This window comes from Mustelus asterias, chromosome 10, assembly GCF_964213995.1.
Source record: "Mustelus asterias chromosome 10, sMusAst1.hap1.1, whole genome shotgun sequence".
NCBI lineage: Eukaryota > Metazoa > Chordata > Chondrichthyes > Carcharhiniformes > Triakidae > Mustelus > Mustelus asterias.
Window position 1 is genome coordinate 56,294,824 of NC_135810.1, and position 27,844 is coordinate 56,322,667.

At 40.4% G+C, this 27,844-nt stretch overlaps 1 protein-coding gene across 5 annotated transcripts; it reads right to left on the reverse strand.

Annotated features, from left to right (window-relative positions):
• On the reverse strand, positions 1 to 27,558 carry birc2 (baculoviral IAP repeat containing 2). 5 transcript variants are annotated; one of them, XM_078221754.1, is made up of 10 exons: positions 27,081 to 27,525; positions 18,424 to 18,502; positions 16,600 to 17,523; positions 15,436 to 15,535; positions 11,215 to 11,296; positions 11,065 to 11,110; positions 8,602 to 8,844; positions 5,605 to 5,856; positions 2,321 to 2,362; positions 1 to 2,034 (listed from the first exon to the last, which is right to left on the reverse strand). In XM_078221754.1, the coding sequence occupies exons 3-10, from the start codon at positions 17,492 to 17,494 to the stop codon at positions 1,841 to 1,843; spliced, it is 1,854 nt and encodes a 617-aa protein (XP_078077880.1). In that variant the 5' UTR covers positions 17,495 to 17,523; positions 18,424 to 18,502; positions 27,081 to 27,525; the 3' UTR covers positions 1 to 1,840. The 5 variants fall into 5 exon arrangements, 4 of the variants coding, with proteins under 4 accessions (XP_078077880.1, XP_078077878.1, XP_078077877.1 ...); XM_078221752.1 differs by lacking the exon at positions 27,081 to 27,525 and adding an exon at positions 26,838 to 27,043; XR_013498870.1 differs by lacking the exon at positions 27,081 to 27,525 and adding an exon at positions 26,838 to 26,988 and having other exon boundaries at positions 1,610 to 1,711; positions 1,752 to 2,034; positions 16,600 to 18,502.
• Positions 27,559 to 27,844: the final 286 nt, after the last annotated feature.

A 27,844-nucleotide genomic window follows, 5' to 3' on the forward strand; every position in this document is an offset into this window, starting at 1 on the left:
AGGCAGTAGAAACATTAGTAAGGTTTAATTTCCTCTTTTTTAAAATATTTGCCGATTTAAAATCTTACATCTGCATAACTGGTTTATCAGACAATTTGTACCAACTTCCTCACTATGAATTCCTATACCCACATTTATAATTGCTTTCATATAAACCAGTCAGGCTGTAAAGTCCAGCCACCAAGCCAAGAACTTTCCCAAAACAAAATATATTCTCCCCAGAGAGGAGAAAGAATGAACGATATAGTAACTACACAACTTTACAGAAGTACAGTTCATTGCCCAAACTCACATTTTGAAACAGTTATGGTCAGATGAGAAGTGGTTAAAATGATTCCTTTTACCACAACAGATAGCCAATTCTGTTTAAGTGCTGTGAGTGTAAAAGTCACACACACAAGTTTTCTTGCAAGTTTTTAAAAGAAAATAGGATTTTATTGCATGGAATCCTGATCTTAAGAGCGCCAACTCTCACTCTCGCATGCATTCAAGAATTCTCTAATAAACACGCGAGTTAGAGTGGAAAAGGTTAGGTTAATTTTTTTAAGAATCCAAAAGCATCTGGAGTATTCAGATCCTGTAGATGGATGTCTTGGACAGTTTCAGAATGGACTCAAATGGTCTTTCCAGATTCTGCATCAAGACAACTTAGGGAAGTTGACGGACAATTTTATCTTTTGTTCTGATGCCAGCAGCTGGATTTATTTTTTGATATGCTGCTGCCAGTGGCGCATAACTGGTCAAACAATAGGCAGGGCATAAGTTTGCAGGATGGCTGGAGTATGGAAAGAGTGTTTACTCAGGGTCTTTCTGGTCTCACACCCTGGCTGTCTCTTCTTTAGACTTACCTGGAGAAAAGCAGTTTCTCAAGCACAAAGATGGTTAGTTTGCTCCTCTCAAACAGATCAGTTGTCTAAAAATGGTGATGGCAAGCTGACACCAGGTTAATTGTTTAGAAGTGATTAGTTTATGGCCAGAGGAATTCTCTTCTCAGTCGGGGTACGTTGTCCAAATTATCAAGTCCACAGGCTTGTTCCACTGGCCATTGAATACACAGATGGTGTCTGAATGGTTCAAGAGATGGGTCGGTCACACTCATCCAGTTTGTCTCTTGTAGGCTACTTTTAGATAGCCTGACAAAGTTATGCAAATATTTGACCATCTTAGAAGGTATAATACAAGTTATTTAAAACACTTTTTTCAGTTTTTTTACTTAACTGAATTTCACCCACTCAGTAAATAAAGTCATTTTCAAAATAAACATAGGTTTTATAACAAAAACAAGTAATTATGGGTGCTTTGTTGATTATTAGAATGTTATAAATATAAAGAAACTTCTTCATGTTTCTTTTAGTAGAATAGCTGATAGTCACTTTGAAAGTTATAAAACTTGTGCCGGGAAAAACATTTTGATTAAGTATAGTAAATTTACATGTATCAGTTGTAAACAAAACATTTCAAACCACAATACCATTGCTGAAAGCATTTGCTACTACCTAGAATAATACAAGATAAAATAACAAATTTTCATTTTAACCCTTTTCCAAATAATTAGTAGATTTATATAATCAGATGATGCCTGCAATAATTATCTGGAGCTGTTCAATTCAGTCAGGTACAAACAATAGTATTATTTTGCACTTTGAATTTTCCATGATTTTCTAAAGCTCATTAAAATATATTTGATTACTGATAAAGAGCTTTAAAAGTTGTTAACTCTGCGTGATGAAAATTTTCCTCCCACTGTGCAGTTTGGGTCACTGCACTTCGCTGATATTGTTCTCAATGAATGGAGTACTCATTTATAGGCCGATTATACTTCTCACAATAGTTATCAAGGTTAGGACAAGAATGTTCTAACGGTTCCTTTGATGGTACCACGGCAGATTGGGCACTTCCTAAGGGAAGGTGCACAATCTGTACAAACAACCAAATGACCACACATTATAAACACAACCGAGACCTCTTTGTCCATACACACTTTGCAAGTTCTTTCTTCTTGTAACCTTCGCAACTGTTCTTCCATGGTCAAGCCTAAAGAAAATAAAAATTTTGTTAGCTCTCAAAGCTTACTGATCCACTAGTAGTTTTTTGCCAGGATGTTACAAAAGTTAACAGAACAAGCATTTTCATTGCAAAGAAATCAGCTAATCCAAGAACACGAGACACAATTTAAGACACCAATTTTTTTTCCAGTCTTAATTTAGATGTTATAATAGATTTAAAATTACCTATTTTGCTTATAAATTTAGTTATAATTAGACAACTATATTTATGCATCAACAGAAAGGTGGTAGTGTAGATGGAAGAAATAACTTACCCATCATATCTGATGATGCTGAATAAGGCAAATTTTTTTGAACTGAAACATAAAACAAATTAGAGACTGTTACATATATAGTAGTGCAACAACTAATCTGCACAGACTTGAGATATGTTTTATAATATATATTTATAATGGAGAAAGCATATCAAAGTTTTTTAATCGAAAGTTGGGGAATGAGGGAGGTTGGAAAGGGGGAAGTGATCCTGATTCATGGTGGGGAAATTACAAGTGATCAAACTTAGCAAAGAGAAGTTTAAAGAGACACGAGGATTAGGGAAGGAGGCAGAATTAGCCGAAGGCTCATCAACAAAACGTGGGGGAGAATTGAGACGTATGTTGAGAGAAGGGAGCATAGAATGACAGATTTAGAAGTCAGGAATGCTTTTTAAAAAAAATTCAGTCATGGAATGTGGGTATCACTGACTGGGCCAGCAATATTGCCCATCTCTATTTGTCATTGACACGGTGGTGGTGAGCTGCCTTCTTGAACCACTAAAGGCCATGTGGCGTAGGTACATCACAGTTCTGTGAGGGAGTTCCAGGATTTTGGCCCAGTGATAGTGAAGGAACAACAATATATTTCCAGGTCACGATGGCGAGTGGCTTGGAGGGGGAACTTCCAGGTGGCGGCATTCCCATGAGTCTGCTGCCCTTGTCCTTCCAGATGTAGTGGGTTTGGAAGGTTCTGTCTCAGAAGCCTTGATGAATTCCTGTAATACATTTTGTAGATGGTACACACTGCTGCCACTGTGCATTGGTGGTGAAGAGAGTGGATGTTGGAAATGTTCCACACTGTGCCAATTAAGCAAGCTACTTTATCCTGGATGGTGTTGAGCTACAAGTGTCAGAGCTGCACTCATCAAAGCAAGTGGCGAGTATTCCATCACACTCCTGAATTGTGTCTTGACAGGCTTTGGGGAATCAGGATGCAAGTTACTCGTCACAGGATTCCTAACATTTGACCTGGCTAGTCCACTTCAGCTTCTAGTCAATGGTAACCCATAGGACGTTGAAGAAAGTTGCAGAAGAAAAGAAAATGAAGGGAACCGAAGAACACGGTAGTATCCAGTGTAGTTCAGCAAGATTTGGACAATTGCAAATTAGGATAAGGAGAGCAGGAAAGAGCTTTTAAAAAACCAAAACACTGGCTTTTCTGTCTGTTGCTGCACATTTCATATAAAGACATTTGCTGCAAGTTGACAGTCGGAATTGAAACTTCACAGGGCAGTACCATGGAGCTGAGCAATAAGTGAGTTGGCCAAGCAAATGGAGGACTGCATGAACTCATTTCGTAAATGCAGTTTGAGCTGTTATCGTATGATAAGCTTCAAGTACCATGTCCTCTTTTCCCTTGAATGTTCTAAAGCATGTTGGGATAACATTCCAAGGCATTGCCACGGGACAATTCTTCTAGTGACAGTTAGTACAGTGAGCATCAATTAAGGGAAATGGAGGGAGAGTGGGGTGGAAAAATACATCACATTCTGGATTGATTCACACCTATGTTCTTACTCACATATATTTAAAAATGAGTCATTAATGGGGAAACTGGGCAATTCATCTCCCTCTCCTGGCCCTGGGTCACTAAAGCCATTTACAGATCTCTCAAAATCTATTAGCGCATGTGTTCCCAGAGATACACACGGAAACTAATATCAAGCGATGCTGGAAGATCATCAACTCGGTGAAAGCAGCTTTTTGGTTTGCTCAAAAACTAATGGTGTCCATGGCCAGGTGTTGCGGACTGACAGTGCTGAGGAACGCACTAAAGCTTGTGCCAACAGCTACAAAGGCACAATAAATAAAGCCACCATTTAAGGCTTTCAGCCATAGTGCACCGACAAAACTGTGTAGAATTCTCTCTCTCCCCCCCCCCCAAACCCAGCTTTTTGCTGAACACTGAATGTTACATAGTAAATATCACGTATGTTGCAATTGTATTGAGGCATCTCAAGATGCAACACACTTAGATTTCAAACTTGACTGAACCACAGTTGAATGTTACTGCACTTGCCATAATGGTCATTCTGAAATATTCTTTTAGATATTTAATGAATAAAGTATATTTTTCAGAAAAAACTGCCAGATCATAAACCACAAATTAGCACAAAAGAAGTTTTCTTATACTGTACAACTTGATATTATAGATAGTGCATTCAAATCCATGGAGGCTCAGGGGCAGATCATTTCACAGTGACAAGCAAAACTTTCTTCAGCAATTAAAGTATAACTTCGTAGAACATTAGCTTTAATAATTCTGCCAAGGAATTGTCTTGCATCAAATAATGTGATCATAATTACATAATCTACTGTCTTCTCCCCGCAGAATTATACAAATATGTTAAAGCAAGCATTTAGCCTATTATGCATTTGCTGGAAAAATCCAATCCATTGGATTGCTTTCCCATTGCCCTGCATCTTGTTTCAAATATTTTGTCCTTTCCCTTAAAAGTTGAAATGCTCCCCGCTTCAACCACTTCCTTTATAAAATATTTCCTTCCCCCATTCAGAAGGCAGTGTGTTGATAGCATCAGTTTATGAGCAAGCATCTTGATGGCAACACCCTATGTAGTCAACTTCGCACTGTAGTTAAAAACCACAACTGTCAGGAATATCCATAGTTCACTTTGGTGCGCCACGATGTAATACTGCACAGTGGAAGAAAAGGCAATGAAATCTGACTTCAGAGTGAGAGTGGAAATGACACAGACAGTCAATGTACTGGAAAAAGTGGAGAGAGAAAGGGCCCCAAGTAGGGCTGGAACAAAGAATGCTCCATGCATCTTTCAAAACGGTAATAGGTACGACCCATGGGGTACCCAGAGTTTAATTGGAAGGAGCGAGTGAAGTTGAAGGAGAGAACATAGGCCTGATCCTCCATAGAACCGGATCACTCACCTATCTACACAGCAGCAGGAATGGGCTGTGCATAATTTGCACGAAAAACCAATGTATCCTCAAAACGTGGTTTGAAATATCAAGTGTTAAATCACATTTAAAAGTTAATTAAAAGTGGTATTAGAAATTTAAAAACACATTTATTTTTTAACTGCCTTCAGTTAATGGTTTCCCAGTCCTCCAGTTTTACCAAACCAAGAAAATCATTAATATAAACTAGTATTCTACATATATTTGTACATATTTCACAAATACAAGTCTTCAGACAACTTAAGCCATTAATAGACAAAATTGCAGACAATTGCTATTTAAATAAACATCCTAGTTTGACATGAGAAAGAACAATACTAAAACAAACTGACACAGAATGAATTACTTACCATATATTTTTTCATGCAATTCTGGTTCATGTACCAACAGGGCATCTCTAAATGCTTCAGCTACTGCATTTCCCTTTTGAATTATTGTATCAAGTAGCTCTCTGGCTTGTTCAGACTGAGGTTTTTGTTTAATCATGTCACTTTCCATTTTATTAATTAAGCATCGTGTTTCCAGATCTTCAAGCAAGGGTGCTATATTTGTCAAATGCTGACTCAAAACAACACAATTTTTCTTCAGTAGCAGCACGTCACCTGTAAAGGGAAAACTGTTATTCAGAATTTGCTGATTTTCCATTAATTGGTTCTAGAAAGTGAAAGCAGTGGTAATTAGTTTACTGAAACCTTCTCTACTTTGCATGTAGCAGATAACTAAATTCCAGTTTAGCAATAATGCAATGGATTCTCGCTACCTGCTTTGCATGCGAACTGTGCATTGTGCACATAATTCATGCTTTTGAAAAATAAGGAGTCTTTAAATCACAAAAGGTATCAGTTTCCGCCTCCAGAACAGAACAGCAAGTGTAATGAATAGAGAGCATATAGCTATTGACTTTGTACCAATGCAAACACCACTTTGAAAGAAACAAAAATTAACATTTCTTAATACATAACATATGTAAACAAATGTTAGGTTACCAGATGCAAGGATTCTATCCCCCAATAACATTTAATGCATACGTACAAAACATATTTATTTAGTTGGTGGAAGCACTAAGGGAATATGTTCCCAATATTAATTTTATGTTAGAGGAGCTGTCTTAGCCAGATATTCTCCAAGTGTTCTGAACAACAGGTAAATTATTTTGACTGAGGAGATAGCACAAAAAAAAGGGCTTGTATCCAAATGCAACAGACAAAAGAAAATTAGAAAGTTCCTATTTACAAAGGCAAGAAAGGTAACTGAAAATATAGGAAGTTTTGTAGTTAAATTCAATTGCACAGAAAGGGCCTTTCCTTAGAATGTAGCAAGCATATTATGTAATTGAGAAAAGGGGGTGGGAAAAAAAACAGGACTTGAAGAGGCAAATATCTTCCCCTGCATGTTTTTAATCCATTTTTCAAATCTGAAATGATGCTCACCAAAATTTAAACATATATTTTAAACCTTAAAAGCTGACTGGCTTGCTCTATATTTCCACCATGTTCAGTCTTTGTTTTAGATTTCAAAAAAACCCTTTATTTAAAAATGAGTATAGATTGCTGGCTAAAAAAAAAACTAGATTATTCAAATGGCTCTACCAAACGCAACCAATCTCATAATTCACTACACCATATGATACTGTGCCTTTAAGAATATATTTATGTTATGTTTCTTGTAAGGGGTATGTTTAAAATTCAGCTCTGTTCTGCAGGGCGCTGATTTGTCTAGGATTGGGAGAAGAGATAATACTCATTTTAAACAGGAGTGTTTGTGCAAGCAGAGCTAATGCATTTGTGTTTCCTTCGGTTTGATTAAATTGATTGATCGAGAGAGCCATGTGCTTAACGGGAGGAGCTAAGCTTGCAGGAAAGAAAGGGTTTCAGTTTCATTTTAAAATACAAGCAGTTGCTGCCTAGACTGCCAGAAGAAAGCAGTGACTTTCTCTGAAAAGGCCTCTCAGAGCTCCAGGGCTGGTAACCCAAGTCACAGCAAATATGCCTGTGTTTTGCTAACTAAATTTAAAGAGGGGGTTTAATTCTACAAGAGGAATATTGCTTGAATTGGAACTCAGTGATGGGTTAGCAGTTAAGAATTGTATCTTGTCATGTTTGTGTGTTGTTCAATTGTTAAAAATTAAGCCAATTTATCGGTTATACTTTAACTATGTTGTTCAATAAAGTTTGTTGTGATAAAAACTTCTCTGTGTCAGTAGAATCACACCTGGAGCGACACATCTTACTTTCATGCTAATGCCAAAATACAAAATTGTTGAGGTGCAGTCTGGCTTAATATCCCTTGGGTTTCTGATCTGATGCTCTAACAATCAGAACACCAGTGGCTTCCTGACTGGTGAATAAGCTAGCTGAAAATTCCTAAAGCTCAAAAAATAGATCATATGCAGTATACAGCAGCTCGTAATATTTAATCCTACACTTGAAAATGATTATTTTGCTTGTCCTGCTTTTACCCATATTCCTTTCTCATTTTCTGAAGGAGTTATTTGTTTACCAAAGTACGTTTTTAGGATGCCAATCACTCACCAACTGGTCATTGTTGAAGCTTGAGCCGGGATTGGTGTCCAGGAGGATAATGGGAATTTCACAGCCAAGACCAAACCTGCCTTGGCCCCTATCCATATGCACCCCTTCTTATGTTACTGAACAGAAAGTAAAAGCAGCAACTCGATGATATTCTCATGCAACGTTGGAGCCAAATCTACCTTCCTACCACTGCACCACTCAAGATCAGTTATGTCAGCACAGACTGAGAATCAAATCGGAACCTTCCTAGTCTGTATGACTCTGCCGCTCGCCTGGCAAGATGGTTGACTGGTTTTAACATTAAAATTCCCTGTCCAAATTAATTTGCTGCATCAAGAGATTCAAAGTACTTTAGAACTAAACAAAAAAGGTGAAATTGCTGGATTGGAGTAATTATTAAAAATTTAATTCTTGATAATTTTGAAATCTTAAGCTGACAACCTTCATCCACTGTGTATGACATTCCGAGCATAAACTGACTATTAGTTGTACACTAATTTATTCAAAAAGACTCAGGCTAAAGTTGGATATACACGCAAGAGGTTTACTCCACCAGATATTTCATCATGCCACACCAATGTTGAAGACGCTAACAGTATGTTAAACCACAGAATTGCATATCAAGTCACATTTTGGTATGCTAAATATTGTGGATTTATCTTAAATAAAGAAGTCTGTTCTTCTAGGAACTATGAAAAACAATAACTAAACTTTTGGTCTGGATTAAAATAATGCAGCTGTCTAGCAAGTTGGCCTTCTCTCTTTAATAGAATTAATCTAGTGAATGTGAAAGGGCAAGCACAAATTAATATATACCTTCAGCCATTTCTTCCAGTTTTCTTTCTTTGTCTTCTTGTCTTTCTTCATCTTCAGCATTCAGCAAGTCGGTCACAAGCTCTATAACAGATTTGTAATTCTCTCCACTTGTAAGGATTTTCCTTTGGACAGTCTGCTTCACAAGTCTTCGATCAAAACCCATTTCCAAAGCACCCTTAACCACTGGTGTATTCATCATTACTGCATCTTCGGATCGATTTTCCCCAGATCCAAAATGAACAACTACAGGAATTAAAAATAATGGAGTGCAATTTTCAGACAAAAAATATAACTAAAAAAAAAGTCCCACCATAGCACTGCTGCCTCACAGCACCAGGGACCCTAGTTCGATTCCAGCCTTGGGTGACTGTGTGTGGAGTTTGCACATGCTCCTGTGTCTGTGTGGGTTTCCTCCAGGTGCTCCAGTTTCCTCCAAAGATGAACTGGTTAGGTAGATTAGCCATTGTAAATGTTTGGGATTACAGGGATAGGGTGAAGTGGAGACCTGGATGGGATGCCCTTTCAGAGAGTCGGCGTAGACTTGATGGGCGGAATGGCCTCCTTCTGCTCTGTAGGGATTCTTATGAACTAAAACTTTTAAAATAATGCATAGTTGTGTGTTGCATTATCTTGCAATCACACATTTATTAAAGGATATACCATGTTTGAAAGGAGAACAGAAGGTTCATCAGAATGTTACCAGGGCTCAAAGGTTTAAGGCATTTAAACAGTAGTGAAAAGGAGAGGCAGAGGGCATGGCTGAGTACTAAATGTACATTTTGCATTTGTCTTTACCAAGGAAGATGCTGCTGCCAAAGTCATGGTGAAAGATAAGGTAGTTGAGACACTGAATGAGTTAAAAATTAATAGGAGGTATGCAAAAGGTTGGCTATACTTAAAGTTAATAAGTCACCAAGACTGAGGATTCTGGACAGAGTAGACAGGCAGAAGCTGTACTCATTGGCAGGAAGATCAAGAACCAGAGAACACCAATTTAAACATGAACAGCAAAATAACCAAAGGCAACACTAAGAAAAACTTTCACACAGCGGGCAGTTAGGATCTGGAATTTACTGTCCAAGAGTGCGTTGGAGGCCAAGTCAATTGGGAATAATTAACAGAAGAGAAAACATTTGCAAGGATACAGGGAAAGGGCAGTAGAATGGGATTAGCGTATTTCTCTTGCAGAGCACAGTCATGGACATTAGATTGAATGTGCTGTAAACATTCTATTACACGGGGACAAATTGCATAAATTAAACCCAGAAAATATGAAATAAAAAATTGTTGGGGTACACAGAAATCTTTTCCATTAATGGGGGAATGGGGATTCTAAGGTGACATGACCTTAAAGATCAGAGGGAGGCTGTCAGGAGAAAAGTTGAGGAACAGTTCCTCACACAAATGATGGTAAAATGTGGAACTTGCCACCACAAAAATCAGTACGTGTAATTTAACTTTCGTGAACAATAGATTTTTACTAACCACGGATAATAAAGGGATATGGAGCTGCACCAATTAAATGGAGATAAAATATGGAGATAGATCAGTATCCCAATGAATGATGAGAACCTCCTGATTCTATGTTAATCTAGAAAGTAAATCCTTGCAAAGAACTTAGCTGAAATCTGGCTCAAAAGACCACCATTAACCATTTGAGCACAGTGAATTGAACAATAATGTGCAATATTAATTAAAACAATTCACACTGAATAGGCTTGAATAGATAATTCAAATGACAAAATATCATGTTGATGCAGTAAGTATACAAAAGAACTATGCAAAAAAAAGCTTCAATCTGAATAATATGTAGGACTGCAATAATGCCAATTTATTAAGGTTTAAAAACAGCCCCTTTCAAATGTCCAACCCACGAAAATTCAAACGAGGTAAGAAACAAATATATCCAGGCTCATTTAAATGAATTTGTAATCATCTCAGAACCAGCACGCTGCTGTAGAAATTCCCCCAATGTCCAAGGCCCAAACTTCAGTTGTTTCAATGATCTTCCCGCCATCATACATTGTTAATTAATCCTGCCTCATTACACATTAACAGGTCTAATATAGCCTACCCTATGGTTGGCTCTAAAGAACAGACCTGAACACAAACTATACCAAAATGGTCAAGTTCATCATGTACATTGCAATGCAGCAAATTACATGTTCAGCAATGACCAATTTTAGTATACTGTAACAGTTTTTGGAATAGTTAGCTTTTTCCTCAAACTCAGTTAAATTAATAAGGGTACAAGTGTTTCCAAATTCATCAGGTGCATCAGAAGCAGCCAGAGGAAAAACTAGCACTTTCCAGGTGGATGAAATGCTCAGATTTCTTCCAATAATGGATTACAAAATATTCTGGCCTTAGAAAAGTCAATCAGCTAGAGATGGAGAACTAAATTGTAATGAACGTTTTTTAAACCTTCTGTTTTCACAGGGTTTTATAGGATTACCAAATTACCTGGCGTTTGATTTTCTTCCAAGATGTCTTCCGAACTGGAATGCAGCTTTAAAGAAAAATGGGAAAAATTAATGTAAAGTTGAGAGATAAAATATAAATACATAAGGCTTTTTGCACTATTCTGAAGCAGTTGTAGAGAAATGTTGTTACCTGGAGATCAAATAGATTTGGAAACCTTGTCTGGATCTGATTTACAAATGTTTGCCCCTTCTCTTGAAGAAGATATTCGCACCTGAAGTGAAAATATTAGTAAGTCAAAGCTACGATTAGATTAATGTCAAATAGGGGGTGGGAAGGTAGAAAGGAGGTTGTGGTCATACAGTTTCTAGATTAGAAATATGTAAAAATAATTCATAAATCATAAAGGAAAAGATGCACACTATACCTTGACTAGAACATTCCAGCTGTTCATGTGGGATCTTCTGATCCCACTAACAGCACACTCCCACAACGAATTTCCAGCGGAGAGGGGTGCACTTAACAGGAGATCCCATTGACGACAGCGGACCCAGAAGATCCTGCTGCCGGCCAATGGCACGGAACACGTGGCAGGTTGCGCGGAAAATCCCACCCCGTGTCCCCATCGCAGCTGTCTTTTTAAAATCCATATATATTTCAAACATTTAACATAATGCTGATATTGCTTTCAGGATTTACCTATACTGCCTTTTAACATAAAAAATGGTTCCAAAGTACTCCGGGAAGATTATAAAATATCATATTGAGCCATATATCTCCACATAGATTAGATTTTCCATTCTTTCACAAGCTGACCAAAAGTGAGGTCAAAGAGCTTGGCTTTAAGGAGAGTCTTAAACAAGGAAAGCAAGAGAGATGAAGAGATATTGGAAGCTTAATTACAGAGTATACAGCCGACACTACTGAAGGCACAGCTACCAATGGTGGAACCAGTAAAATAAGGACGCTCATGATGTCAGAATTAGATTTGCACAGATATTTCTGAGGGTTGTGGGTTAGAGGAGCTGATAAAAGAAATAGGAAAAAGTGATGCCAAGAAGGACTTTGAAAACGAGGATAAGAATTTTAAAAATCAAAATGTTGCCTGACAGGGAGCCATGACAGATCAGAGAGAACTTTCTGCAAGTTAAGACACAGGTAACAGTTTTGGATTACCTCGAGCTTACAGAAGGTTTGATGTGAGAATGCATTGAAATTGTTAAGTCTAGTGGCAATGAAGCCATGAATGAACTTTTCAGCAACAGATAAGCTGGGACAGAGGTGAAGTTCAGTGGTGTTACGGAGGTGGAAATAAGTCTTAGTGATCACAGAAAAATAAAGTTGCAAGGAGGAAGTGTTAGGTTTGTTAGAGAATTTAAAGACTGACAAATCCCTTGGAATCTATCCAAGGCTGCTCAGGGAGACGAGAGATGAAATTGCTGGGCCTCTGACGCAAATCTTTGTCTCGTCACTGGACGCAGGTGCGGTCCCAGAGGATTGGAGGATAGCTAATGTGGTCCTGTTATTTAAGAAGGGTAGGAAGGATAACCCGGGTAATTATAGGCCGGTGAGCTTGACGTCCGTGGTGGGGAAGTTGTTGGAGAAGATTCTTAGAGATAGGATGTATGCGCATTTAGAAAGGAATAAACTCATTAACGATAGTCAGCATGGTTTTGTGAGAGGGAGGTCATGCCTCACTAACTGGTGGAGTTTTTTGAAGAAGTGACCAGAATGGTTGACGAGGGAAGGGCTGTGGATGTCGTCTATATGGACTTTAGTAAAGCGTTTGACAAAGTCCCTCATGGTAGGCTGGTGAAAAAGGTTGGATCTCATGGGATAAAGGGGGAGGTGGCTAGATGGGTGGAGAACTGGCTTGGTCACAGAAGACAGAGGGTGGTAGTGGAAGGGTCTTTTTCCGGCTGGAGGCCTGTGACTAGTGGTGTTCCGCAGGGCTCTGTATTTAGACCTCTGCTGTTTGTGATTTATATAAACGATCTGGAAGAAGGTGTAACTGGGGTGATCAGTAAGTTTGCGGACGACACAAAATTGGCAGGACTTGCAGATAGCGAGGAGCATTGTCAGAAGCTACAGAAGGATATAGATAGGCTGGAAATTTGGGCAAAGAAATGGCAGATGGAGTTCAATCCTGATCAATGCGAAGTGATGCATTTTGGTAGAAATAATGTAGGGAGGAGCTATACGATAAATGGCAGAACCATAAAGGGTGTAGATACGCAGAGGGACCTGGGTGTGCAAGTCCACAGATCCTTGAAGGTGACGTCACAGGTGGAGAAGGTGGTGAAGGTGGCATATGGCATGCTTGCCTTTAAAGGACGGGGCATAGGGTATAAAAGTTGGGGTCTGATGTTGCAGATGTATAGAACGTTGGTTCGGCCGCATTTGGAATACTGCGTCCAGTTCTGGTCGCCACACTACCAGAAGGACGTGGAGGCTTTGGAGAGAGTACAGAGGAGGTTTACCAGGATGTTACCTGGTATGGAGGGGCTTAGTTATGAGGAGAGATTGGGTAAACTGGGATTGTTCTCCCTGGAAAGACGGAGGATGAGGGGAGACTTAATAGAGGTGTATAAAATTATAAAAGGCATAGATAGGGTGAACGGTGGGAAGCTTTTCCCCATGTCAGTGGTGACGTTCACGAGGGGTCATAGGTTCAAGGTGAAGGGGGGGGGGGGGGGGGGGGGAGGTTTAACACAGATATCAGACGGACATATTTTACACAGCGGGTGGTGGGGGCCTGGAATGCGCTGCCAGGCAAGGTGGTGGAGGCGGACACACTGGGAACGTTTAAGACTTATCTAGACAGCCATATGAACGGAGTGGGAATGGAGGGATACAAAAGAATGGTCTAGTTTGGACCAGGGAGCGGCGCGGGCTTGGAGGGCCGAAGGGCCTGTTCCTGTGCTGTATTGTTCTTTGTTCTTCTCTGGCTCAAATTTGACACCGACTGGCTTAATCTCAGATTGTTGCCAGAGAGGGATGGAGTCAGGAACAGGGATTGAAAATTATGACTTGTCTTTCCAACATTGAAGTGGAGGAAATTTATGTTTATCCACGACTGAATGTCAGATGAGCTGTCTTATTCTTTAGCAACAGTGGAGGACCAGAGAGTGATGGTATGATTGAGCTGGGTGTCATCAACGTACACATGAAAAATGACACTGCTTTCAGATGTCGTCACCAAGTGGCTACAATTAGGTAGACAAAAATGGAACCAAGTGAGAAAGCAGTTCCACCCAACTGGACAGTCAGTTGCAGTAGGCTGCCCAAAAGCTGCACACAGGTGGAGAGGGAAAGCAAGTTTAGTGTCCCTATTTCAATACATGTTGTATAACATTGATACAGGTTTATCACCATAAAAACTCAGCTTTTAAGAGTGTATTTCTAGATGAGCTGACAAATGTCAATGTCAACAAAACGAAGGAGATTGTCATCGACTTCAGGAAGCATAAAGGAGAACATGCCCGTCTACATCAATGGCGATGAAGTAGAAAGGCTCAAGAGCTTCAAGTTCTTAGGTGTCCAGATCACCAACAACCTGTCCTGGTCCACCCACGTTGACACTATAGTTAAGAAAGCCCACCAATGCCTCTACTTTCTCAGAAGACTAAGGAAATTTGGCATGTCAGATACGACTCTCACCAACTTTTACAGATGCACCATAGAAAGCATTCTTTCTGGTTGTATCACTTTTACAGATGCACCATAGAAAGCATTCTTTCTGGTTGTATGGCTCCTGCTCTGCCCAAGACCGCAAGGAACTACAAAAGGTTGTGAATATAGCCCAATCCATCATGCAAACCAGCGTCCCATCCATTGACTCTGTCTACACTTCCCGCTGCCTCGGCAAAGCAGCCAGCATAATTAAGGACGCCATGCACCCCAGACATTCTCTCTTCCACCTTCTTCCTTCGGGAAAAAGATACAAAAGTCTGAGGTCACGTCCCAACCAACTCAAGAATAGCTTCTTCCCTGCTGCTGTCAGACTTTTGAATGGACTTACCTTGCATTAAGTTGATCTTTCTCTACACCCTAGCTGACTATAACACTACATTCTGCACCCTCTCATTTCCTTCTCTATGAATGGTATGTTTTGTCTGTATAGCGTGCAAGGAACAATACTTTTCACTGTATGTTAATACATGCGATAATAATAAATCAAATCAAAAAAGAACTGGCTATGGATGGGTGACATTGTACCCAAAGTCGTTTTGTTTTCCTAAGTTAGGCTGCACCCATGAGCATAGTAAAGTTAAGCTCAGACCAATTAATTCATGAAGGATTTGCAATCAAGATATGAAATAGCAAACAGCCATTTATTCAACATAGGTGTTTATCTGTGCACTTGAAACATGTTGAAACATATCCTGTTATAAGCTCTTCTGATCAATTTACCTTGGAAACCATTTTGCATGTTCCACCCATGGATCATCTCCAGCCTCCCAGCTCCTCAGACCGCCATCACAATAAAAACATTTCACATCATCATTTTGTCCTAAAATTTCAGAAAATACAGTCAATTTTCCACTTAATTATGCTGTAGAAATATTTTGCACTCCCATCAAATGAGGTCAGCAAGCGGGTTGGGAGCCAGAATGCAAGACCTGGGGATTGTGGAGGGGAACCTGGGATGTTATGCACTTGTGGGGTCCAGCCAATGAGCCCAGTAAGGAGGAATCACCAGCCAACAAAGGATTTCATCGCAGCAATAGCGAGATAAGGCACTTGAGTATTAATTCCCCACCTAAGGACCTTAACTGGTTCGCTGGCAGTCAGGGCAGGTCACCCAACTTCACCCCCAATGTTGGTAATATTGCATTGGCGGCAGGGCAAGCAGGCAGGCCACTGGAAGTAATGTTTCCTCCCCACCTTCAAACACACGGACAGGGCAACATTAAAGCTCATCTTTGGGATTAGATTCAATATAGTATAACAGAGTGCACAATCTTTCTTCAGCTGTGCAAATCTTACAGCAAATGAGATTGGATAACTCCAGGTCAATTTAACTGTGCACAAGATTATGGCACGATCAATTACATTTAGAAAAAACATAAGGTGGTTGGTTAGCAAGCAAATGTGAGCAAAATAAAATAACCTCACTCATGCAAATAGAAATGCTTTGGGGAAAATTGACTCAATCTGCAACTGGCCAGGTGATGCCCAATCTGTGAATTGCCAGTGTTGAAATTGGGGATCAAATACAAAAAAAAAGTTCAATTCTAAAGCACTTGAGTCTTATTCAGCACCATTTTCTAAAAACAAAATCAAGCACAAACAAGGAGGCAGATGTTAAATTTCCTACATGACAGATCCCGATTAATCATTATGTCCAGAGGTGAGAAACAGATGGGCAGTATAAGTTATATTCTTATAGAATATCTTGTGTCCTCTTCACCACTTCTCCCCATCAACCACAATGCCCCCCCACATGCCAATCCATTCAGCTCTAAACATTTATAAACAGTTTTGGTGCTTCCCTAATGTTTGAATGTTTTAGTTGTAATTTTAAACACAACATTCAGGAGAGGAGAAAAATGAAATTTAAAAAAGCAATATTACCAACATAGTAGAATCCAGCTCTAGATAGCTGTTCAGGTTGAATAAAATTCCTGACTGGCCATCTCAAAAAGGTCTGTAGTCGAATATCATAAGATTGCATCTCAGGATGTCGTGGATGCATAGCTCGAACCAGTTCACTTCTCTCATCCATTCTTTGCGATTCTGTATTGCTCATTGGAATGTTACCCATCTGATTCCCCAAAACAAAGGGGCATGAAGGAAAGTGCCTTCTATGTTCAGATGCTGCACGATCTCCAGGTTCCCAGTTACTTAACTTTCCACCGCAAACAAAACATGCAACCCTATCTTCTTCCCCAGTATAGTAAAATCCAGCTTTGGCTAGTTCTGCAGGAATCAGAGAAGAATAGGAAGGCCAATTCTGAAAGGTTTGCAGTCTCATTTCTTCACTACGCATTGCTCCACTGTACTGTGGATATCTCAATTGATGAGAAATATCTTCTACACTTCTGGAGACCACTGGATCATGAGGAATACTGCGGTTTAAGCCAAGCTCTGCTCCACTTTCATGAAACGATGATTGAAAAAAGCAAGCTGCATTTGGTGGAGAAAACGCAGAATAATTTGACAAGTGATCAACACCTAAAGGCAGGCTATTGATGAAGCTACAATTCGGGTTGCACCTCTTGTGTCTTTCAACAGCATTATCACCTGGTTGCCAGTTATCAACAGTTTCTTCACAGCTGAAGCACTTCACTTTATCACTTACACCAGTGTAATAAAATCCAGCACGTGCAAGACTCCTTTCAGACAAAGCATGCGAGGGGAAGTGAGCAAATGTTGAAATTCGGTAAAGTTCTGAGGACAGATCATACTGCAGTTCTTGATCTCTGCCAATTCTGAAATGGCCAAAGCTCTGATTTTGTAATATATTCATGAAGAATATTCCGTAGAATAAGGGCTTACCTTTTTTGGAAGGAGCTTTGTTCCTATTTAAAACAAAAACAAATGTTTCTCAATTTTAAGTCAGGGTGGGATCGGTACCTGTGGATGTGCATAGGCAATAGACTTGCATGCCAGACCTCAAGTGTCCTAACCTGGCATTTCCAGAGAATGACATCAGAATCTGACCTACATATTTAGAGGAACCGCCCCCACCCCAATATCAATCTGCATGTTAAACAGTGACTTTTGTTAACCCAATGTTTAGTTTCCTTTAGATGAGCCAAGTTAAAAATTAGTGTCATTAAAGAAAATTTTGTGAAAGATTGAAAAAGGAAAGCATTTAATTAATTATAAAGCATTTGGAATTCACCAAGTACCTCTGAAATAATGTCACTTGTAAAGTAGGAAACATGGCAGTCAATTTCTAAATAGCACGGTTCCAGAGTGAAAAGATGCTTTAGTGATGCTGGTTGAAGATTAAGGAAGTCAAAACAACTACGTTTCCTTCGCTCCATTTCTAGCTCATTTTGATCTCAATGCCCAACCACACAGAACAATATACTAGTAGCATTCAACAGTGTTCAAAATTACCATAAGGCTTTGCTCATGTAATTGAATTTAATTCCAAGAGCAAATAAATTTCTTTGTTGATATAGATCCATTTCGTAATTTTTGTCTTCTTCATTAATATATGTTCCATAAATATTTAGTGGTTATTGTTCAACATGCAGCTGAACGTTACATTTTAAAAAGTAAAGGATTGTAGGGAACAGGAATTTCAAAAGCCATGACAGTGGTATTCCAAAAAAGGAATAAATTAAATGAATAGAAACAAAGCTCCTTCCAAAAAAGGTACTGTGCCCATTTAAGCCTAGCCCTCCATTATGAAGTTAAATCTTCAGATTAAGAAACTGGTGGTACATTTTCATAGTTGGAACAATTAACGTCACAAAGTAATAATGGAACCAATCAGCAATTCTGTCAGTCTTCCAAAAAAAATCTGAAAATTAACAGAAAAAGGTAATCAGCAAAAACAGTTCTCTTTATTGCAAAAATATTCTTACAGCTATCACATTTTAATCCACGTATACTTTTTAAAGTTCCTTTTCCCAGACAAAATATTTCTAAGTGAATGTCACAGCTTATGCACAGTGTACTAAAGATGACTATTAGTTTTGTTGAAACTACTAGTTTGTAGAGGTTGCAGTGCAAGAGATTATTTCTAGCCTCTTACTAAATTTTAGCACATTTAGTATCAGATTTCGACTGGTCACCCCAATCTTTGCTCACCCACTATCACTCCATAACACAAATATTTAAATCCTTCCTTTGACCAATCTTTTAGTCACCTTTCCTAAAATATACATTTACAAAAGGTTTCAGGATTCCCTTTTTATGATAGTCATCAGTCTCTTTCGCCTGTTATTTTAATACTTCTCCCCCCACTCTCCGAGCTTTCTATATTTAGCCCAGTTTTTACATACATTATCAACCTACATGTCATATACACCCAAATCTGCTTCATCTTTCTTTCATTATCTAGAGAGCTCAGGATCTATTTGTTCTGTGAAAATTTACCACGACCGCACCCAAACAATGTCCTTTTTAAAGTAAACCCAAATTTAAGCTACAGTTGTGTGCACCAATCTTTTCTTCCAATTTACTTGGGCCCGATCTGTTCTCACTCCACTGAAATTGATCCTTGTCCAATTAATTATTTCTAATCTGGATTGCTCCTTATCCTTTACAGTAGCTAACTTAACTTTATAATCACTATCTTACAAATGCTCCCCTACTGACACCTGATCCACACCACTGTAGAACCAGGTCCAACAATGCATCCTTCCTTACCAAACCAGAAACATACTGCTCAAAAAAATTCTCCCGAACACATCAGTAATTCAATTCAAAAGCAGAAGCAGAAAATTGCTATAGCTGACCACTTCTGATGAGTGGGGTATCAGTTTACATGTCACCAAATATTGATAGCAGTACTGGAGTGAAGCAAAAGAAATGTAATTTTGACCAATAACAAGAACATTCAAACTGAAAAAGGCTTCAGAAAAAGTAATTACTGCTTTTTATGCATTGCATACTTTCCTCAACATTTTCTAATTAGGCTTAACAGAAAATCTTTCATCACCTGTTTCAGAAGGGATTTTATTTTTATTATAATTGGATTACACAACATAGTTTTGACTGTTTAAAATGTATACTAGCAACACCTTGTTCTACCCGAATGTTGAGTGTCTCTGTGTAGTCAGATTTTAAATCCAGTCCTGGATAATAAGTTAAACATTTGGAAAAACAAAGTAATCAATTTCAGATTGGTCTGAAACTCTGTACTGTCACTGATTCCAATCTCTTCGCCAGCCATCATCTTGGGCTGATCCTGATTCTCCATGTTCCTGGCATCCTATTCAAACCAGAGCTGAACTTTCAACCCGCACATGCATTACATTGCAAAGCCTACTTACTTCCATCTCCTTAATACTGCTGCCTGAGCATTTCTAAACCGTCATTATCATTGTAAACTTAATCATTTCATCCAAAATTGCAGGTTGGGTTCAGCTCATCCAAATCTCTGCTGCCTGTATCCTGTTCTGCAACATGTTCTACACACTCATCATTCCAGTTCTTGATGATCTGCACTAACTCCCAGTCCCAATTTCTCTTGGCCTCATGTTTATTCCGATGAAATATTGATATTACTTTTAAAAACTACAGTTTGGACATAATTAGAATTATTAATAAAATCGCCAGCTCCAATACACCTCTCCCCAGTGAGTTCAATGCATTCGATATCCATTTTGAGCAAGAGGTCAGCGACAGCATGCCCTCCATCCCGGAAGCCTCAGACAAACCTGTATCCCAGGTCACCATTGCCGACGTCAGAGCAGCCTTCTCAAAAGTCAACCCACGGAAAGCAACTAATGTCAGACTCCTATCCATAGCTTACGGCTCAGCCTTTAACACCATTATTCCTACGAGATTCATCTGCAAACTTTGTGGCCTGGGGCTCGGCTCCCCCTTCTGCAACTGGATCTTAAGACTTCCTGATCCATAGACCCCAGTCAGTAAGAATGGGCATCAACACCTCCTCCATGGTCATCCTCAACACCAGTACTCCACAAGGCTGTGTCCTCAGCCCCTTACTATACTCCTTATAACACCTCTGACTGTATGGCCAAATTCCCTTCCAACTCGATTTTCAAGTTTGCTGATGACACCACCCTAGTGGGTTGGATCTCAAACAATGACAAGACAGAGTACAGGAATGAGATAGAGAATCTGGTGAACTGGTGCAACGACAATAATCTCTCCCTAAATGTCAACAAAGCGAAGGAGATAGTCATCGACTTCAGGAAACATAGTGGAGGGCATGCCCCTGTCTACATCAATGGGGACGAAGCACAAATGGTCGAGAGCTTCAGGTTTTTAGGTGTCGAGATCACCAACAACCTGTCCTGGTCCCTCCATACGGACACGATAGTTAAGAAAGCACACCAACGCCTCTATTTTCTCAGGAGACTAAGGAAGTTTGGCATGTCCGCTACGACTCTCACCAACTTCTACAGATGCACCATAGAAAGCATTCTTGCCAGTTGGTATGGCTCCTGCTCTGTCCAAGACTGCAATAAACTACAAAGAGTCGTGAACGAAGCCCAGTCCATCACTCAAACCAGCCTCCCATCCATTGACACTGTCTACACTCCCCGCTGTCTTGGAAAAGCAGCAAGCATTATCAAGGATCCCATGCACCCTTAACATACTCTCTCATCAGGAAAAAGATACAAAGGTCTGAGGACATGTACCAACCGACTCAAAAACAGCTTCTTCCCTGCTACCATCAGACTTTTGAATGGATCTACCTTGCATTAAGTTGATCTTTCTCTACATCCTAGCTATGACCATAACACTACATTCTGCACTCTCTCCTCTCCTTCCCTATGTATGGTATGCTTTGTCTGTATAGCGCACAAGAAAGAATACTTTTCACTGTGTACTAATACATATGACAATAATCAATCAAATCAAAAAATTACCATTAGATTTAACATTGTGACAAAAGGAAAATAAAATGAATACGTTCCATATTTCAGGCGAGCTGATTTCGAAGTAATGATAAATTGGAAAATTTGGGGGATGGGTTGAAAATAATAAAGATATTTGAAATGACACAGCCAATGATTAGTAGATGCACTAAACAATAGCAAAACTTGTCCTTGAGCTAAGGGATGGGCAACAAATGCTCACCTTGCCAGCAAGGCCCATTTCCCATTAAAGAATACAAAGCTCCATTTTGTTTTTGATACAATTACTATAGAGAAGGACTAACATGAAGAAGAGATTCATTTCAATCTGTTTGCTACAGGTAAAGATCAGAAAAGATCACATTAAAAGTTCAAGAGAATAATGAATTTGTAATTTGCAAATAGTTATATTGATCATGCACCAAAACCATATACATATGCAACACACCAGGAAGCTTTAAAGAGCTTATAACATCTTCACCAGCAAAACAACATGGGTGGAAAATTCCACCCAGAGTTAGAACTTTGGGGAATTGGGAAGATCACCAGCATGACAACACAAATGGAAAATTCCATCCAGAGTTAGAACTTAAGGGAATTGGCAAGATTAAGAGATAACAAAATAGAACTTTTCAGAATTAACTCATAGAATAACTCATAGAACCCCTACAGTACAGAAAGAGGCCATTCGGCCCATCGAGTCTGCACCGACAACAATCCCACCCAGGCCCTATCCCTGTAATGTCTACATATTTACCTGCTAATCCCTCTAACCCTCATATTTACCCGCTAATCCCTCTAATCTGCGCATCCCGGGACACTAAGGGGCAATTTAGCATGGCCAATCAACCTAACCCACACATCTTTGGACTGTGGGAGGAAACCGGAGCACCCGGAGGAAACCCACGCAGACACGGGGAGAATGTGCAAACTCTGCACAGAGTGACCCGAGCCGGGAATTATGAAAGGTTTTGATAAGAGTAGGTGGAGGAAAATTATTCCCTCTGTTGAGTGAATCATCAAGTACAAGTCACAGATTCAAAGTCATTGGCAAAGATCCAGAGGGTAAATGAAGAGAACAATTTTCAGATCTTGGGATCTAGAACACTATTTGGAAAGGTGCTGAAAGCAAATTCCATAAATAACCTTTGAAAACGCGAGGATGGGGAACCTACAAGGTTATGCAAATGAAGTGGCAAGGTGGGACCACAATTCCTCTTACAGAGCCTGCAAAGGTTTGACAAGCTGAAGGTTTTCCTCCTATGCTGAGTTTCTATGACAGTAAGAAGTTTAACAACACCAGGTTAAAGTCCAACAGGTTTATTTGGTAGCAAAAGCCACACAAGCTTTCGGAGCTCCAAGCCCCTTCTTCAGGTGAGTGGGAATTCTGTTCACAAACAGAGCATATAAAGACACAAACTCAATTTACATGAATAATGGTTGGAATGCGAATACTTACAACTAATCAAGTCTTTAAGAAACAAAACAGCATGAGTGGAGAGGGCATCAAGACAGGCTAAAAAGATGTGTATTGTCTCCAGACAAGACAGCCAGTGAAACTCTGTGGGGGTTACAAATAGTGGGACATGAACCTAATATCCCGGTTGAGGCCGTCCTCGTGTGTGAGGAACTTGGCTATCAGTTTCTGCTCAGCGACTCTGCGCCGTCGTGTGTCGCGAAGGCCGCCTTGGAGAACGCTTACCCGAATATCAGAGGCCGAATGCCCGTGACCGCTGAAGTGCTCCCCAACAGGAAGAGAACAGTCTTGCCTGGTGATTGTTGAGCGGTGTTCATTCATCCGTTGTCGCAGCGTCTGCATAGTTTCCCCAATGTACCATGCCTCGGGACATCCTTTCTTGCAGCGTATCAGGTAGACAACTTTGGCCGAGTTGCAAGAGTATGTACCGTGTACCTGGTGGATGGTGTTCTCACGTGAGATGATGGCATCTGTGTCGATGATCCGGCACGTCTTGCAGAGGTTGTCTACCTGATACGCTGCAAGAAAGGATGTCCCGAGGCATGGTACATTGGGGAAACTATGCAGACGCTGCGACAACGGATGAATGAACACCGCTCAACAATCACCAGGCAAGACTGTTCTCTTCCTGTTGGGGAGCACTTCAGCGGTCACGGGCATTCGGCCTCTGATATTCGGGTAAGCGTTCTCCAAGGCGGCCTTCGCGACACACGACGGCGCAGAGTCACTGAGCAGAAACTGATAGCCAAGTTCCTCACACACGAGGACGGCCTCAACCGGGATATTAGGTTCATGTCCCACTATTTGTAACCCCCACAGAGTTTCACTGGCTGTCTTGTCTGGAGACAATACACATCTTTTTAGCCTGTCTTGATGCTCTCTCCACTCATGCTGTTTTGTTTCTTAAAGACTTGATTTGTTGTAAGTATTCGCATTCCAACCATTATTCATGTAAATTGAGTTTGTGTCTTTATATGCTCTGTTTGTGAACAGAATTCCCACTCGCCTGAAGAAGGGGCTTGCAGCTCCGAAAGCTTGTGTGGCTTTTGCTACCAAATAAACCTGTTGGACTTTAACCTGGTGTTGTTAAACTTCTTACTGTGTTTACCCCAGTCCAACGCCGGCATCTCCACATCATGAGTTTCTATGATTCATGGCATTGTCCTACCCGTGTCTTTAGCAGCGTTGCCCCACTTTCTTGAAGCCCCCCCCCTCCCCACCACCCAATGTTTCTTTATCTCCAAATTCCTCCTCAAAATCTACTTCTTTGGCAATGCTTTTGGAAGATTCCTAATCCATTATTTGTCTTGGTGTCCATTTTTATCTGATTACCCTACTATGAATTATTTTGGAATATTTTTTAATGTTCAAAATGCGGGTTATATATGCAAACTGTTGTATTATAGGGAGGATTATTCTTTAAAAACAGGAAATGCTGGATGAACTCAGCAATAGCAACATGTAAAGAGAAAGAGTGTTAATGTTTCAAGTCTAAATTACATTTATAGCAGGGTCATTTAGACTCTGTTTTTCTTCACAGATACTTCCAAACCTGCTGAGTTTATCCAACATTTTCAGTTTTTATTTCAGAATCACAGCATACGCAGTGTTTTGCTTTTATCTGAAGGTTATACTTTGACAGCTGTTTGCTAATAGACCTCAATGACCTGCTTTAAGGAAAACTGTCCTTAAATTGTCAAACGAACAAAGAACAAAGAAAATTACAGTACAGGAACAGGCCCTTTTGCCCTCCACGTCTGCACTGACCATGCTCCCCGACTTAACTAAAACCCCCTACCCTTCCGTGGACCGTATCCCTCTATTCCCATCCTATTCATGTATTTGTCAAGACGCCCCTTAAAAGTCACTATCGTATCTGCTTCACTACCTCCCCCGGCAGGGAGTTCCAGGCACCCACCGCCCTCTGTGTAAAAAACTTGCAGTAAGAAGTCTCACAACACCAGGTTGAAGTCCAACAGGTTTATTTGGTAGCACAAGCTATAAGCTTTCGGAGCACTGCCCCTTCATCAGGTGATGGGAGTTGTGTTCACAAACAGGGCACATATAGACACAAACTCAATTTACAAGATAATGATTGGAATGAGAGTCTTTACAGGTAATCAAGTCTTAAAGGTACAGACAATGTGAGTGGTGAGGGGGTTAAGCACAGGTTAAAGAGATGTGTATTATCTCCAGCCAGGACAGTTAGTGAGATTTTACAAACCCAGGCAAGTTCTGGAGGTTACAGATAGTGTGACATGAACCCAAGATCGCGGTTGAGGCCGTCCTCATGTGTGCGGAACTTGGCTATCCATTTCTGCTCAGCGATTCTGCGTACCCTCTTCAAAGCCTCCACATCCTTCTGGTAGTGTGGTGACCAGAATTGAACACTCTATTCCAAGCATGGCCTCAGGTTCTATAAAGCTGCAATATGACTCGCCAATTTTTAAACTCAATGCCCCGGCCAATGAAAGCAAGCATGCTGTATGCCTTCTTGACTATCTTCTCCACCTGTGTTGCCACTTTCAGTGAGTGACCTGTGTCACCATCTCATGTCATTTCATGTCCTTTTAGAATCACAAAGTGTAACTGCTTCAAAGCAGAAACCATGGGACTGAGTTTCTATTAGTTATATTGGTGCAAATTGACCAAACCAGCACAAAAGATTGAGGAATTTAAAATATCCGAGTTGCATCTAAACCATTTACACTCACATTTTCCATGATCTTGTACACTGGCTCGCTCCCCAATTTGCAAGAATCAGACCCCACTCAAAAAAGCCACCTACACTGCCAGGTCAAACTTGCAGGATTGGTCCAAGAAGGTACTTCAAATTGCATTCATTTTTCGAGGCACACAGGTATTAGTAGTTTTGTCCCACATATCAGCCTCTTCAATAAGTTCATTTTTAAGTGTACATCAATGTAACCATCAAATGCTTCAATACAATGATAAATGCTTTCAGCCATTTTAACTCGGATGACCTACAGGTGGAAGACTAAATATCCTTATTAAACATTTGTACTTTTGGTGATAAATCCATTTTCACCTATAATACAAATGCATCCAACCACTCTTAAAATTTATTAAGTATAAATTATTATATTTAACATTGTCCGATTACACTAGTAACATATTGACCACAATATGTTACATTTTGCACAGGAACTTTAGCAGGAAGTGTAACCGCATTACAGCAATTTAGGTGTAGTCTACAAAATGGAAACTCTACCCTTGATCTTTTAAAATGATCAACTGCCAACTTTAAACCTCACTTACTCGTCTCTTCAGCCGTCTCTTGACCGCCCCCACCCCCACCCCCAACAAACAATTTGTAGTCACTTTTTTTAAAAAAGCTAACTGCTTATACTGAAATACGTATATTGATCAGGAGTTCCAGAATTCAGCAACATATCCACGTCTATCTATCCAAACCAACATTATAATTGTACTCGCCTTTAACATGTTTTGTAAGTAATTTTATGTACGTAAACTACATTTTCAACGCTGGGATTCACGGCCTTAATTTTGTTCATGTAACACAAACCTCCACAAAATCCTACGGTTGGTTAAAGATGTTGAGATTCACTGTGAAAATAGGTTTTCAATTTAATTACTTCTCAATCGTTTCCAGTTTGGACAGCCCTCCTGTTATTTGAAAGGTCAACCCAGCATATTTCTTATGTTGTAAACTCCCTTTGCCCTCTCCCTCACCACCGCCCATAGTCCGCAAAAACAGCATTACAATGGATCCTGTGCTCCAAGACTCCACATCTGAAGACGTGGCCGGACAAAAAGAGCTGCAAACATCTTTAAAGACTTACCTGAGGATATGACAGTTGGCGCCCCCCGATAACAAAACTAAACTCAGCACCTTTTCATTTCAGATCACTCTTGAGGAGAGTGCGGAAACAGGAAAATTAGTCATCCGAACATTTGACTTTGACGCAGGTTTTTTTGGAATGAGTCAGGAATTCCCCCGCAGGGCCGGCCCTAATATGGCGCTGCGGCCGAAGCTGTCACTCAACCCGAGCCGCCATCTTGTAAAGGACACAACCGCCACTCACCCGCCTCAGCAACTGCAAACACCGGGTCCCGGCAATCACTCCATCCCTCTCCTCTCCCCTTTCAGGATCACTCGATCTTTCCCTCCCTTTGATGATCACTCGATTACTCCTCGCTCTCTTTGAGGATCACTTGACCCCGCCTCCTTTTGAGAAACCCCTCCCGCTCTTCCAGTATCTCTCGATCCCTCTTCTCGTCCAGTATCACTCGATCCCTCTTCTCCGAGTATCACTCGATCCCTCCTCACTCTCTTCGGGTATCCTTGATTCCCTCTCTGCTCCCTTCAAGGATCAGTCGACCCCCTCCTTTGAGTGTTACTCGATCCCCCTCTCTCTCTCTTTGGGTATCATTCGATCCCTCCTGGCTCCCTTCGAGGATCACTCGATCCCCTGTCTCTGGGGATTATTCGATCCCCTCGCGCTAACACTATGCACCCCCCCCCCCCCCTTTGGCTGCCCCCCCCCCCCCCCCCCTTTCCCCGGGTCACACACTCGGCAGCAGATGATTGGCCGCCAGACGGGACTTTCCGGTCCTGTTAGGCGGATTTGGTTTTATTTTTCACTCAGTTTCTTTGTGCGGCTTCTCAGTTTCGTTTCTGGATTCTGATGTGGTTTCCCCTCCTCGTCCAGCCCTTTTAACCGTGTGCAGAGTTTGCAGATATCTTCAGCCTGAGATAGTGGGGGGATAATTTCAGCAGATTTGATTCTCTGCACCTAAAGGAGGGACTAAACCCCAGGTAAATCCCCTCTGGCTGTACCACCTACAA

Excerpts from the sequence above, each read along its gene's own strand:
- birc2 (XM_078221751.1), bottom strand. The coding sequence starts at position 17,494 with ATGAATATATTACAAAATCAGAGCTTTGGCCATTTCAGAATTGGCAGA. Across the intron at positions 11,297-15,435 it reads CATGCAAAATGGTTTCCAAG|GTGCGAATATCTTCTTCAAG; the intron begins GTAAATTGATCA and ends TTTTCACTTCAG. Across the intron at positions 11,111-11,214 it reads CAAATCTATTTGATCTCCAG|CTGCATTCCAGTTCGGAAGA; the intron begins GTAACAACATTT and ends TTTTCTTTAAAG.